General features: G+C 53.9%; 1 protein-coding gene across 2 annotated transcripts in view; it reads right to left on the minus strand.

The window, feature by feature from the left end:
• Window positions 1-15601, minus strand: part of ANXA6 (annexin A6) — a 247982-nt gene that overhangs the window by 50267 nt on the left and 182114 nt on the right. For both annotated transcript variants that reach the window (XM_063928684.1, XM_063928683.1), the window contains exon 19: window positions 4763-4842. In XM_063928684.1, the coding sequence (XP_063784754.1) occupies window positions 4763-4842 (80 nt within the window). The remainder of the gene's footprint in view (window positions 1-4762; window positions 4843-15601) is intronic.

Here is a 15601-nt window from a genome sequence, read left to right on the forward strand (position 1 = left end):
TCCCTCTCTCTGCGAGTGTGCCTCTCTCCCTCTCTCTGCGAGTGTCTCTCTCCCTCTCTCTGCGAGTGTGCCTCTCTCCCTCTCTCTGCGAGTGTGCCTTTCTCTCTCTGCGAGTGTGCCTCTCTCCCTCTCTCTGCGAGTGTGCCTCTCTCCCTCTCTCTGCGAGTGTGCCTCTCTCCCTCTCTCTGCGAGTGCGCCTCTCTGCGAGTGTGCCTCTCTCCCTCTCTCTGCGAGTGCGCCTCTCTCCCTCTCTCTCTCTGCGAGTGCGCCTCTCTCCCTCTCTCTGCGAGTGTGCCTCTCTCCCTCTCTCTGCGAGTGTGTCTCTCTCCCTCTCTCTGCGAGTGTGCCTCTCTCTGCGAGTGTGCCTCTCTCCCTCTCTCTGCGAGTGTGCCTCTCTCCCTCTCTCTGCGAGTGCGTCTCTCTCCCTCTCTCTGCGAGTGCGCCTCTCTCTGCGAGTGTGCCTCTCTCCCTCTCTGCGAGTGCGCCTTTCTCCCTTTCTCTGCGAGTGCGCCTCTCTCCCTCTCTCTGCGAGTGCGCCTCTCTCTGCGAGTGTGCCTCTCTCCCTCTCTCTGCGAGTGTGCCTCTCTCCCTCTCTCTGCGAGTGTCTCTCTCCCTCTCTCTGCGAGTGCGCCTCTCTGCGAGTGTGCCTCTCTCCCTCTCTCTGCGAGTGTGCCTCTCTCCCTCTCTCTGCGAGTGTGCCTCTCTCCCTCTCTCTGCGAGCGTGTCTCTCTCCCTCTCTCTGCGAGTGTGCCTCTCTCCCTCTCTCTGCGAGTGTGCCTCTCTCCCTCTCTCTGCGAGTGCGCCTCTCTGCGAGTGCGCCTTTCTCCCTCTCTCTCTCTGCGAGTGTGCCTCTCTCCCTCTCTCTGCGAGTGTGCCTCTCCCTCTCTCTGCGAGTGTGTCTCTCTCCCTCTCTCTGCGAGTGTGCCTCTCTCCCTCTCTCTGCGAGTGTGCCTCTCTCTCTGCGAGTGTGTCTCTCTCCCTCTCTCTGCGAGTGTGTCTCTCTCCCTCTCTCTGCGAGTGCGCCTCTCTGCGAGTGTGCCTCTCTCCCTCTCTCTGCGAGTGTGTCTCTCTCCCTCTCTCTGCGAGTGCGCCTCTCTCTGCGAGTGTGCCTCTCTCCCTCTCTCTGCGAGTGTGCCTCTCTCCCTCTCTCTGCGAGTGTGCCTCTCTCCCTCTCTCTGCGAGTGTGCCTCTCTCCCTCTCTCTGCGAGTGTGCCTCTCCCTCTCTCTGCGAGTGCGTCTCTCCCTCTCTCTGCGAGTGCGCCTCTCTCTGCGAGTGCGCCTCTCTCTGCGAGTGTGCCTCTCTCCCTCTCTGCGAGTGCGCCTTTCTCCCTTTCTCTGCGAGTGCGCCTCTCTCCCTCTCTCTGCGAGTGCGCCTCTCTCTGCGAGTGTGCCTCTCTCCCTCTCTCTGCGAGTGTGCCTCTCTCCCTCTCTCTGCGAGTGTCTCTCTCCCTCTCTCTGCGAGTGCGCCTCTCTGCGAGTGTGCCTCTCTCCCTCTCTCTGCGAGTGTGCCTCTCCCTCTCTCTGCGAGTGTGCCTCTCTCCCTCTCTGCGAGTGTGCCTCTCTCCCTCTCTCTGCGAGTGTGCCTCTCTCCCTCTCTCTGCGAGTGTGCCTCTCTCCCTCTCTCTGCGAGTGTGCCTCTCTCCCTCTCTCTGCGAGTGTGCCTCTCTCCCTCTCTCTGCGAGTGCGCCTTTCTCCCCCTCTCTCTCTGCGAGTGTGCCTCTCTCCCTCTCTCTGCGAGTGTGCCTCTCCCTCTCTCTGCGAGTGTGTCTCTCTCCCTCTCTCTGCGAGTGCGCCTCTCTCTGCGAGTGTGCCTCTCTCCCTCTCTCTGCGAGTGTGTCTCTCCCTCTCTCTGCGAGTGTGTCTCTCTCCCTCTCTCTGCGAGTGTGCCTCTCTCTGCGAGTGTGCCTCTCTCCCTCTCTGCGAGTGTGCCTCTCTCCCTCTCTCTGCGAGTGTGCCTCTCTCCCTCTCTCTGCGAGTGTGCCTCTCTCCCTCTCTCTGCGAGTGCGCCTTTCTCCCCCCTCTCTCTCTGCGAGTGTGCCTCTCTCCCTCTCTCTGCGAGTGTGCCTCTCCCTCTCTCTGCGAGTGTGTCTCTCTCCCTCTCTCTGCGAGTGCGCCTCTCTCTGCGAGTGTGCCTCTCTCCCTCTCTCTGCGAGTGTGTCTCTCCCTCTCTCTGCGAGTGTGCCTCTCTCCCTCTCTCTGCGAGTGTGTCTCTCTCCCTCTCTCTGCGAGTGTGCCTCTCTCCCTCTCTCTGCGAGTGTGCCTCTCTCCCTCTCTCTGCGAGTGTGCCTCTCTCCCTCTCTCTGCGAGTGTGCCTCTCTCCCTCTCTCTGCGAGTGTGCCTCTCTCCCTCTCTCTGCGAGTGTGCCTCTCTCCCTCTCTCTGCGAGTGTGCCTCTCCCTCTCTCTGCGAGTGCGTCTCTCTCCCTCTCTCTGCGAGTGCGCCTCTCTCTGCGAGTGTGCCTCTCTCCCTCTCTGCGAGTGCGCCTTTCTCCCTTTCTCTGCGAGTGCGCCTCTCTCCCTCTCTCTGCGAGTGCGCCTCTCTCTGCGAGTGTGCCTCTCCCTCTCTCTGCGAGTGTGCCTCTCTCCCTCTCAGTGCGAGTGTCTCTCTCCCTCTCTGCGAGTGCGCCTCTCTGCGAGTGTGCCTCTCTCCCTCTCTCTGCGAGTGTGCCTCTCTCCCTCTCTCTGCGAGTGTGCCTCTCTCCCTCTCTCTGCGAGTGTGTCTCTCTCCCTCTCTCTGCGAGTGTGCCTCTCTCCCTCTCTCTGCGAGTGTGTCTCTCTCCCTCTCTCTGCGAGTGCGCCACTCTGCGAGTGTGCCTCTCTCCCTCTCTCTGCGAGTGCGCCTTTCTCCCTCTCTCTCTCTGCGAGTGTGCCTCTCTCCCTCTCTCTGCGAGTGTGCCTCTCCCTCTCTCTGCGAGTGTGTCTCTCTCCCTCTCTCTGCGAGTGCGCCTCTCTCTGCGAGTGTGCCTCTCTCCCTCTCTCTGCGAGTGTGTCTCTCTCCCTCTCTCTGCGAGTGCGCCTCTCTCTGCGAGTGTGCCTCTCTCCCTCTCTCTGCGAGTGTGTCTCTCTCCCTCTCTCTGCGAGTGCGCCTCTCTCTGCGAGTGTGCCTCTCTCCCTCTCTCTGCGAGTGTGCCTCTCTCCCTCTCTCTGCGAGTGTGCCTCTCTCCCTCTCTCTGCGAGTGTGCCTCTCTCCCTCTCTCTGCGAGTGTGCCTCTCTCCCTCTCTCTGCGAGTGCGTCTCTCTCCCTCTCTCTGCGAGTGCGCCTCTCTCTGCGAGTGTGCCTCTCTCCCTCTCTCTGCGAGTGTGCCTCTCTCCCTCTCTCTGCGAGTGCGCCTTTCTCCCTTTCTCTGCGAGTGCGCCTCTCTCCCTCTCTCTGCGAGTGCGCCTCTCTCTGCGAGTGTGCCTCTCTCTCTCTCTGCGAGTGTGCCTCTCTCCCTCTCTCTGCGAGTGTGCCTCTCTCCCTCTCTCTGCGAGTGTGCCTCTCTCCCTCTCTCTGCGAGTGTGCCTCTCTCCCTCTCTCTGCGAGTGTGTCTCTCTCCCTCTCTCTGCGAGTGTGTCTCTCTCCCTCTCTCTGCGAGTGCGCCTCTCTGCGAGTGTGCCTCTCTCCCTCTCTCTGCGAGTGTGTCTCTCTCCCTCTCTCTGCGAGTGCGCCTCTCTCTGCGAGTGTGCCTCTCTCCCTCTCTCTGCGAGTGTGCCTCTCTCCCTCTCTCTGCGAGTGTGCCTCTCTCCCTCTCTCTGCGAGTGTGTCTCTCCCTCTCTCTGCGAGTGTGCCTCTCTCCCTCTCTCTGCGAGTGTGCCTCTCTCCCTCTCTCTGCGAGTGTGTCTCTCTCCCTCTCTCTGCGAGTGCGCCTCTCTCCCTCTCTCTGCGAGTGCGCCTCTCTCCCTCTCTCTGCGAGTGCGCCTCTCTCCCTCTCTCTGCGAGTGCGCCTCTCTCTGCGAGTGTGCCTCTCTCCCTCTCTCTGCGAGTGTGTCTCTCTCCCTCTCTCTGCGAGTGCGCCTCTCTCTGCGAGTGTGCCTCTCTCCCTCTCTCTGCGAGTGTGTCTCTCTCCCTCTCTCTGCGAGTGTGCCTCTCTCCCTCTCTCTGCGAGTGTGTCTCTCTCCCTCTCTCTGCGAGTGTGTCTCTCTCCCTCTCTCTGCGAGTGTGCCTCTCTCCCTCTCTCTGCGAGTGTGCCTCTCTCCCTCTCTCTGCGAGTGCGCCTCTCTGCGAGTGTGCCTCTCTCCCTCTCTCTGCGAGTGTGCCTCTCTCCCTCTCTCTGCGAGTGCGCCTCTCTGCGAGTGTGCCTCTCTCCCTCTCTGCGAGTGCGCCTCTCTCCCTCTCTCTGCGAGTGCGCCTCTCCCCCTCTCTGCGAGTGCGCCTCTCTCCCTCTCTCTGCGAGTGCGCCTCTCTCCCTCTCTCTGCGAGTGCGCCTCTCTCCCTCTCTCTGCGAGTGTGCCTCTCTCCCTCTCTCTGCGAGTGTGCCTCTCCCTCTCTCTGCGAGTGCGCCTCTCTGCGAGTGTGCCTCTCTCCCTCTCTCTGCGAGTGCGCCTCTCTCCCTCTCTCTGCGAGTGCGCCTCTCCCCCTCTCTGCGAGTGCGCCTCTCTCCCTCTCTCTGCGAGTGCGCCTCTCCCTCTCTCTGCGAGTGCGCCTCTCTCCCTCTCTCTGCGAGTGCGCCTCTCTCCCTCTCTCTGCGAGTGTGCCTCTCTCCCTCTCTCTGCGAGTGCGCCTCTCTCCCTCTCTCTGCGAGTGCGCCTCTCTCCCTCTCTCTGCGAGTGTAGTTTGTAACCCACCGATGCCAAGGAGACGAGAATCCTCTTGAAATGTCCGGACGTGTCGGAGCTTATGGCATCTTCCAGTGACTTGTGGTACGCTGTTGATGAGAAGAATACAGATACACTTATATTGGGAGTTCCAGCTAACATATAACCGTCAAGTTCCCAGCTGTAATAAAGCCAAACATCATTCTCCCCCCGATTTCCCTACAGAATGCACATAAATTAGGTCATTTTCCGTCCTCATCACTTACATAACGTACTTTGGGGGTAATTCAGATCTGATTGCAGCATCAAATTTGTTAGCAGTTGGCAAAACCCTGTGCAGTGCAGTGCTCGCTGCTGTTCATCGCGGCGCAGCGAACATGCAAGAAGTGCGAATACAATACAGCCGAAGGCTGTCATTCCATATCGATCACCGATTCACAGGCAGAAGCGGTCACTGGGCGGGAGGGGGCGGAACAGCGGCGTTTGCCCGCTGTTTCGTGTGCGTGGCCGGACTGTTCGGGGGGGCGGCCCGCAGTGGCTGCGTGACATCACACGCAGCCGATGCGAGCCGGGTAGCGACGAGTAGCTCCCGGCCAGCACGCAAAAGCTGCGCTGGCCGGGAGCTACTCCTGAAGTGCAAAAGCATTGCCGCTGTGCGATGCTTTTGCACTTCTGCAGCGGGGTAAGGCCTGACATGCGTGGCGGACTAGCCCTGTGCTGGGCGTCCCCCCGCATTTCTGAGAACTCGGAATGACCCCCATGGTTTTGCCCAACTGCTAACAAATTTGCTGCTGCGATCAGGTCTGAATTACCCCCTTTGTACAGCTGCGCAGAGATGCACAGATTTGGGTAGACTAAGGGGCAGATTTAATGAAGCACAAAGATTCCACAGATATTCTGCTGCCCACTTCGCAGGTTACCATGGTGGTGATCTCTCCTCTCACCTCATGGGATGGGGAAGCATTCGATATCCCGGCTGTCGGGATCCCGACCACCAGGATACTGACAACTATTCTCCCTCTTGGGATGTCAATGACACGCCTGGAGGGAGAATAAATACGCGCACCACCGTGCCCTCAGCGTGGTGAGCACAGCGAGCCCCGGAAGGGGCTCTCTTTTGCGCTCGCACTGCTGCCGGCATTCCGGTGGATGGGATCCCGGCACCGGTATGCTGGGCGCCGGGATCCCGACAGCTGGGATATAGTAGTAGACCCCATGGGATGGGATGCAGTCAATTTACCTCCAATCGAAATCCCGACAGCAATTGACCGACGGTCAAAATCCCGACAAGGTCAAAATCCCAACATGGACAAAATACCGACATTTAAAATAGCAGCAAGGTCAAAATACCGACATGTAAATTACAGACAGGTCAAAATGCCGACATGAGTTTTTTGTGATTTTTCTATTGAAACCGACTTGTTCATACTTTAATATTCCCCCTCCAGGTCCACTGGGATGGTACAGTGTGCGGAGCGCAGCGAGGCACCGTGCCCGAAGCATGGCGAGCGCAGCCAGCCATGCGAGGGGACGCGGTACACTTATATGGTGTCCATGTCAACCTACACACACAAAAAAAATAAGAATTTACTTACCGGTAATTCTATTTCTCGTAGTCCGTAGTGGATGCTGGGAACTCCATAAGGACCATGGGGAATAGCGGGCTCCGAAGGAGGCTGGGCACTCTAGAAAGATCTTAGACTACCTGGTGTGCACTGGCTCCTCCCACTATGACCCTCCTCCAAGCCTCAGTTAGGACACCGTGCCCGGACGAGCGTACACAATAAGGAAGGATTTTGAATCCCGGGTAAGACTCATACCAGCCACACCAATCACACCGTACAACTCGTGATATGAAACCCAGTTAACAGTATGAAACAACCGAGCCTCTCAACAGATGGCTCAACAATAACCCGATTTAGTTAACAATAACTACGTACAAGTATTGCAGATACACCGCACTTGGGACGGGCGCCCAGCATCCACTACGGACTACGAGAAATAGAATTACCGGTGAGTAAATTCTTATTTTCTCTGACGTCCTAGTGGATGCTGGGAACTCCGTAAGGACCATGGGGATTATACCAAAGCTCCCAAACGGGCGGGAGAGTGCGGATGACTCTGCAACACCGAATGAGAGAACTCCAGGTCCTCCTCAGCCAGGGTATCAAATTTATAGAATTTTGCAAACGTGTTTGCCCCTGACCAAGTAGCAGCTCGGCAAAGTTGTAAAGCCGAGACCCCTCGGGCAGCCGCCCAAGATGAGCCCACCTTCCTTGTGGAATGGGCATTGACAGATTTTGGCTGTGGCAGGCCTGCCACAGAATGTGCAAGCTGAATTGTACTACAAATCCAACGAGCAATAGTCTGCGTAGAAGCAGGAGCACCCAGCTTGTTGGGTGCATATAGGATAAACAGCGAGTCAGATTTTCTGACTCCAGCCGTCCTGGAAACATATATTTTCAGGGCCCTGACCACGTCTAACAACTTGGAGCTCTCCAAGTCCCTAGTAGCCGCAGGCACCACAATAGGCTGGTTCAGGTGAAACGCTGACACCACCTTAGGGAGAAACTGGGGACGAGTCCTCAATTCTGCCCTATCCATATGGAAAATCAGATAAGGGCTTTTACAGGACAAAGCCGCCAATGACCACCTTCCACGTGAGATATTTCAGATCCACGGTTTTTAGTGGTTCAAACCAATGTGATTTTAAGAAACTCAACACCACGTTGAGATCCCAAGGTGCCACAGGGGGCACAAACAGGGGCTGAATATGCAGCACTCCCTTTACAAAAGTCTGAACTTCAGGTACTGAAGCTAGTTCTTTTTGAAAGAAAATCGACAGAGCCGAGATCTGTACCTTAATGGAGCCCAGTTTTAGGCCCATATTCACTCCTGCTTGCAGGAAATGCAGAAATCGACCTAGTTGAAATTCCTCTGTTGGGGCCTTTTCGGCCTCACACCATGCAACATACTTCCGCCATATGCGGTGATAATGATTTGCTGTAACCTCTTTCCTAGCTTTAATAAGCGTAGGAATGACTTCCTCCGGAATGCCCTTTTCCTTCAGGATCCGGCGTTCAACCGCCATGCCGTCAAACACAGCCGCGGTAAGTTTTGGAACAGACAGGGCCCCTGCTGCCGCAGGTCCTGTCTGAGCGGCAGAGGCCATGGGTCCTCTGATATAATTTTTTGAAGTTCTGGGTACCAAGCTCTTCTTGGCCAATCCGGAACCACGAGTATCGTTCTTACTCCTCGCCTTCTTATTATTATTCCCAATACCTTTGGTATGAGGGGCAGAGGAGGGAACACATAAAACGACTGGTACACCCACGGTGTTACCAGAGCGTCCACAACTATCGCCTGAGGGTCCCTTGACCTGGCGCAATATCTTTTATAGCTTTTTGTTGAGGCGGGACGCCATCATGTCCACCTGTGGCCTTTCCCAAAGGTGTACAATCCTTTGGAAGACTTCTGGATGAAGTCCCCACTCTCCCGGGTGGAGGTCGTGTCTGCTGACAAGATCAGCTTCCCAGTTGTCCACTCCGGGAATGAACACTGTTGACAGTGCTAACACATTATTTTCCGCCCATCGGAGAATCCTTGTGGCTTTTGCCATCGCCATCCTGCTTCTTGTGTCGCCCTGTTGGTTTACATGGGCGACCGCCGTGATGTTGTCTGATTGGATCAGTACCGGCTGGTTTTGAAGCAGAGGTCTTGCCTGTGTAGAGAAGTCACCTGACTTGACCAAAGTCCTTGGAATTTTCTTCCCTGTGTTACTGCCCCCAGCCTCAAAGGCTGGCCTCCATGGTCACTAGGACCTAGTCCAGTATGTCGAACCTGCGGCCCTCCTTAAGATGGGCACTCTGCAGCCACCATTTTAGAGATACCCTGGTCCTTGGAGACAGGGTTATCAGCCGATGCATTTGAAGATGCGATCCGGACCACTTGTCCAACAGGTCCCACTGAAAAATTCTTGCATGGAACCTGCCGAATGGGATTGCTTCGTAGGAAGCTACCCTTATTCCCAGGATTCGCGTGCAATGATGCACCGATACCTGTTTTGGCTTCAGGAGGTCTCTGACTAGAGATGACAGCTCCTTGGCTTTCTCCTCCCGGAGAAACACTTATTTCTGGTCTGTGTCCAGAACCATCCCCAGGAACAGTAGACGTGTCATAGGAACCAGCTGTGACTTTGGACTGTTTAGAATCCAACTCTGCTGTTGTAGCACTTTCCAAAATAGTGCTACCCCGACTAGCAACTGCTCCTTGGACCTCGCCCTTATAAGGAGATTGTCCAAGTACGGGATAATTAAAAACTCCCTTTTCGAAGGAGTATCATCATTTCGGCCATTACCCCGGTAAACACCCTCGGTGCCTTGTACAGTCCTGTCTGGACTTGGTAATGGTAATCCTGTACCACAAATCTGAGATACTTCTGGCGAGGATGGTAAATGGGGACATGCAGGTAAGCATCCTTGATGTCCTGGGATACCATGTAATCCCCCTCGTCCAGGCTTGCAATAACCGCCCCGAGCGATTCCATCTTGAACTTGAATTTTTTTATGTATGTGTTCAAGGATTTTAATATAAATGGGTCACATCGAACCATGCGGTTTCGGTACCCCAACCCGTGTAAAATAGTAACCCCGTCCTTGTTGAAGTAGGGGCACTTGAGTATTACCTGTTGGGAATACTGCTTATTAATTGCCTTTAGTACAGCCTCCCTGCCTGAGGGAGTTGTCGGCAAGCCATAATCTAGGAAACGGCTGGGGGGAGATATCTCGAATTCCAGCTTGTACCCCTGACATACTTCTTGAAAGAAACAGGGATCCACCTGTGAGCGAGCCCACTTATCTCTGAAATTTTTTAGACAGCCCCCCACCGTACCTGGCTACACCTGTGGAGCCCCCGCGTCATGCTGTGGGCTCAGAGGAAGCGAGAGAAGAATTTTGAATCTGGGAGCAGGCTGACTGGTGCAGCTTTTTCCCTCTTCCCTTGTCTCTGTACAGAAGGGAAACGCCTTTGACCCGCTTGCTTTTCTGAAGCCGAAAGGACTGTACCTGATACAGTGCTTTCTTAGTCTGTGAGGAAACCGGAGGTAAAAATATTTCTTCCCAGCTGTGGCTGTGGATACGAGGTCCCAGAGACCATCCCCAAATAATTCCTCACCCTTATAAGGCAGAATCCTTTTAAAGTCAGCATCACCTGTCCCGTGACAGGTCTCTAATACCCTCCTGACAGAATGGACATTACATTCATTTTGGATGCCAGCCGGCAAAATATCCCTCTGTGCATCCCTCATATATAAGACGACGTCTTTAATATGTTCTCATGTTTGACAGGGTCACCGACCACGCTGCAGCAGCACGATCTGCAGGTCTCCGTCTAGTACCTGAGTGTGTAAATACCTTCAAAGTGGCCGTTCCTAAAACGGCAGTGCCACCTTTTTTGACAACCGTGTGAGCGCCTTATCCACCCTAGGGGATATCTCCCAGCGTAACTTATCCTCCTGGCGGGAAAGGGTACGCCATCAGTAACTTTTTAGAAATTACCAGTTTCTAAACGGGGGAACCCACGCTTTTCACACACTTCATTTATTCATCTGATGGGGGAACAAAACACTGCCTGTTTTTTCTCCCCAAACCTAAAAACCCATTTATAGAGGTGCTTGGGTTAATGTCAGAAATGTGTAACACATTTTCTCTAACGTCCTAGTGGATGCTGGGGACTCCGAAAGGACCATGGGGAATAGCGGCTCCGCAGGAGACTGGGCACAAAAGTAAAAAGCTTTAGGACTACCTGGTGTGCACTGGCTCCTCCCCCTATGACCCTCCTCCAAGCCTCAGTTAGATTTTTGTGCCCGAACGAGACGGGTGCAGGCTAAGGGGCTCTCCTGAGCTGCTTAGTGTAAAAGTTTAAAGTAGGTTTTTTATTTTCAGTGAGACCTGCTGGCAACAGGCTCACTGCACTGAGGGACTAAGGGGAGAAGAAGCGAACTCACCTGCGTGCAGAGTGGATTGGGCTTCTTAGGCTACTGGACATTAGCTCCAGAGGGACGATCACAGGCCCAGCCATGGATGGGTCCCAGAGCCGCGCCGCCGGCCCCCTTACAGAGCCAGAAGACTGAAGAGGTCCGGAAAATCGGCGGCAGAAGACGTCCTGTCTTCAATAAGGTAGCGCACAGCACCGCAGCTGTGCGCCATTGCTCTCAGCACACTTCACACTCCGGTCACTGAGGGTGCAGGGCGCTGGGGGGGGGGCGCCCTGAGACGCAATAAAAACACCTTTTTTGGCAAAAAATACATCACATATAGCTCCTGGGCTATATGGATGCATTTAACCCCTGCCAATTTTTCCATAAAAAAGCGGGAGAAAGGCCGCCGAGAAGGGGGCGGAGCCTATCTCCTCAGCACACTGGCGCCATTTTTTCCTCACAGCTCCGTTGGAGGAAGGCTCCCTGACTCTCCCCTGCAGTCCTGCACTACAGAAACAGGGTAAAACAAGAGGGGGGGGCACTAAATTGGCATATAAATATATACAGCAGCTATATTAGGGAAAAACACATATAAGGTTATCCCTGTATATATATAGCGCTCTGGTGTGTGCTGGCAAACTCTCCCTCTGTCTCCCCAAAGGGCTAGTGGGGTCCTGTCCTCTATCAGAGCATTCCCTGTGTGTGTGCTGTGTGTCGGTACGTTGTGTCGACATGTATGAGGAGGAAAATGGTGTGGAGGCGGAGCAATTGCCTGTGTTAGTGATGTCACCCCCTAGGGAGTCGACACCTGACTGGATGGTCTTATGGAAAGAATTACGTGATAGTGTCAGCACTTTACAAAAGACTGTTGACGACATGAGACAGCCGGCAAATCAGTTAATACCTGTACAGGCGTCTCAAACACCGTCAGGGGCTCTAAAGCGCCCGTTACCTCAGGTCGATACAGACACAGACACGGACACTGACTCCAGTGTCGACGGTGAGGAAACTAACGTATTTTCCAGTAGGGCCACACGTTACATGATCACGGCAATGAAGGAGGTTTTGAACATTTCTGATACTACAAGTACCACAAAAAAGGGTATTATGTGGGGTGTGAAAAAACTACCCGTAGTTTTCCCCGAATCAGATGAATTAAATGAGGTGTGTGATGAAGCGTGGGTTTCCCCCGATAAAAAACTGCTAATTTCTAAAAAGTTATTGGCATTATACCCTTTCCCGCCAGAGGTTAGGGCACGTTGGGAAACACCCCCTAGGGTAGATAAGGCGCTCACACGCTTAACAAAACAAGTGGCGTTACAGTCTCCTGATACGGCCGCCCTCAAGGAACCAGCTGATAGGAAGCTGGAAAATATCCTAAAAAGTATATACACACATACTGGTATTATACTGCGACCAGCAATCGCCTCAGCCTGGATGTGCAGTGCTGGGGTGGCTTGGTCGGATTCCCTGACTGAAAATATTGATACCCTGGACAGGGACAATATATTATTGACTATAGAGCATTTAAAGGATGCATTTCTATATATGCGAGATGCACAGAGGGATATTTGCACTCTGGCATCAAGAGTAAGTGCGATGTCCATTTCTGCCAGAAGAGGATTATGGACGCGACAGTGGTCAGGGGATGCGGATTCCAAACGGCATATGGAAGTATTGCCGTATAAAGGGGAGGAGTTATTTGGGGTCGGTCTATCGGACCTGGTGGCCACGGCAACGGCTGGGAAATCCACCTTTTTACCCCAAGTCACCTCGCAGCAGAAAAAGATACCGTCTTTTCAGGCTCAGTCCTTTCGTCCCCATAAGGGCAAGCGGGCAAAAGGCCACTCATATCTGCCCCGGGGCAGAGGAAGGGGAAAAAGACTGCAGCAGACAGCCTCTTCCCACAAGCAGAAGCCCTCCCCCGCTTCTGCCAAGTCCTCAGCATGATGCTGGGGCCTTACAAGCGGACTCAGGCACGGTGGGGGCCCGTCTCAAGAATTTCAGCGCGCAGTGGGCTCACTCGCAAGTGGACCCCTGGATCCTGCAGGTAGTATCTCAGGGGTACAAGTTGGAATTCGAGACGTCTCCCCCTCGCCGGTTCCTGAAGTCTGCTTTACCAACGTCTCCCCCCGACAGGGAGGCGGTATTGGAAGCCATTCACAAGCTGTATTCCCAGCAGGTGATAATCAAGGTACCCCTCCTACAACAGGGAAAGGGGTATTATTCCACGCTGTTGGTGGTACCGAAGCCGGACGGCTCGGTGAGACCCATTTTAAATCTGAAATCCTTGAACACTTACATAAAAAGGTTCAAGTTCAAGATGGAGTCACTCAGAGCAGTGATAGCGAACCTGGAAGAAGGGGACTATATGGTGTCGCTGGACATCAAGGATGCTTACCTCCATGTCCCAATTTGCCCTTCTCACCAAGGGTACCTCAGGTTTGTGGTACAGAACTGTCACTATCAGTTTCAGACGCTGCCGTTTGGATTGTCCACGGCACCCCGGGTCTTTACCAAGGTAATGGCCGAAATGATGATTCTTCTTCGAAGAAAAGGCGTCTTAATTATCCCTTACTTGGACGATCTCCTGATAAGGGCAAGGTCCAGAGAACAGTTAGAGGTCGGAGTAGCACTATCTCAAGTAGTACTACGACAGCACGGATGGATTCTAAATATTCCAAAATCGCAGCTGATTCCGACGACACGTCTGCTGTTCCTAGGGATGATTCTGGAAAGGTGTTTCTCCCGGAAGAGAAAGCCAGGGAGTTATCCGACCTAGTCAGGAACCTCCTAAGACCAGGCCAAGTGTCAGTACATCAATGCACAAGGGTCCTGGGAAAGATGGTGGCTTCTTACGAAGCGATTCCATTCGGCAGATTCCACGCAAGAACTTTTCAGTGGGATCTGCTGGACAAATGGTCCGGATCGCATCTTCAAATGCATCAGCGGATAACCCTGTCTCCAAGGACAAGGGTGTCTCTCCTGTGGTGGTTACAGAGTGCTCATCTCCTAGAGGGCCGCAGATTCGGCATTCAGGATTGGGTCCTGGTGACCACGGATGCCAGCCTGAGAGGCTGGGGAGCAGTCACACAGGGAAGAAATTTCCAGGGCTTGTGGTCAAGCATGGAAACGTCACTTCACATAAATATCCTGGAACTAAGGGCCATTTACAATGCCCTAAGTCAGGCAAGACCTCTGCTTCAGGGTCAGCCGGTGTTGATACAGTCGGACAACATCACGGCAGTCGCCCACGTAAACAGACAGGGCGGCACAAGAAGCAGGAGGGCAATGATGGAAGTGGCAAGGATTCTTCGCTGGGCGGAAAATCATGTGATAGCACTGTCAGCAGTGTTCATTCCGGGAGTGGACAACTGGGAAGCAGACTTCCTCAGCAGACACGATCTTCACCCGGGGGAGTGGGGACTTCACCCAGAAGTCTTCCACATGATTGTGAACCGTTGGGAAAAACCAAAAGGTGGACATGATGGCGTCCCGCCTCAACAAAAAACTGGTCAGATATTGCGCCAGGTCAAGGGACCCTCAGGCAATAGCTGTGGACGCTCTGGTAACACCGTGGGTGTACCAGTCGGTGTATGTGTTCCCTCCTCTTCCTCATACAAAAAGTACTGAGAATCATAAGAAGGAGAGGAGTAAAGACTATACTCGTGGCTCCGGATTGGCCAAGAAGGACTTGGTACCCGGAAATTCAAGAGATGCTCACGGAAGACCCGTGGCCTCTACCTCTAAGAAAGGACCTGCTCCAGCAGGGACCATGTCTGTTCCAAGACTTACCGCGGCTGCGTTTGACGGCATGGCGGTTGAACGCCGGATCCTGAAGGAAAAAGGCATTCCGGATGAAGTCATCCCTACCCTGATCAAAGCCAGGAAGGATGTAACCGTACAACATTATCACCGTATTTGGCGTAAATATGTTGCGTGGTGCGAGGCCAGGAAGGCCCCTACAGAGGAATTTCAACTGGGTCGATTCCTGCATTTCCTGCAAACAGGACTGTCTATGGGCCTCAAATTAGGGTCCATTAAGGTTCAAATTTCGGCCCTGTCAATATTCTTCCAAAAAGAACTAGCTTCTGTTCCTGAAGTTCAGACATTTGTCAAGGGAGTACTGCATATACAGCCTCCTTTTGTGCCTCCAGTGGCACCTTGGGATCTCAATGTAGTTTTGGGATTCCTAAAATCACATTGGTTTGAACCACTCACCACTGTGGACTTAAAATATCTCACATGGAAAGTGGTAATGCTGTTAGCCCTGGTTTCAGCCAGGCGTGTATCAGAATTGGCGGCTTTATCCTATAAAAGCCCTTACCTAATTTTTCATACGGACAGGGCAGAATTGAGGACTCGTCCTCAATTTCTCCCTAAGGTGGTTTCAGCATTTCACTTAAACCAGCCTATTGTGGTGCCTGCGGCTACTAGGGACTTGGAGGATTCCAAGTTGCTGGACGTAGTCAGGGCCCTGAAAATATATGTTTCCAGGACGGCTGGAGTCAGAAAATCTGACTCGCTGTTTATCCTGTATGCACCCAACAAGCTGGGTGCTCCTGCTTCTAAGCAGACGATTGCTCGTTGGATTTGTAGTACAATTCAGCTTGCACATTCTGTGGCAGGCCTGCCACAGCCAAAATCTGTAAAAGCCCATTCCACACGGAAAGTGGGCTCATCTTGGGCGGCTGCCCGAGGGGTCTCGGCTTTACAACTTTGCCGAGCAGCTACTTGGTCAGGGGCAAACACGTTTGCTAAATTCTACAAATTTGATACCCTGGCTGAGGAGGACCTGGAGTTCTCTCATTCGGTGCTGCAGAGTCATCCGCACTCTCCCGCCCGTTTGGGAGCTTTGGTATAATCCCCATGGTCCTTTCGGAGTCCCCAGC

The sequence above is a fragment of the Pseudophryne corroboree genome, chromosome 6 (genome assembly GCF_028390025.1).
Source record: "Pseudophryne corroboree isolate aPseCor3 chromosome 6, aPseCor3.hap2, whole genome shotgun sequence".
Taxonomy (NCBI): domain Eukaryota; kingdom Metazoa; phylum Chordata; class Amphibia; order Anura; family Myobatrachidae; genus Pseudophryne; species Pseudophryne corroboree.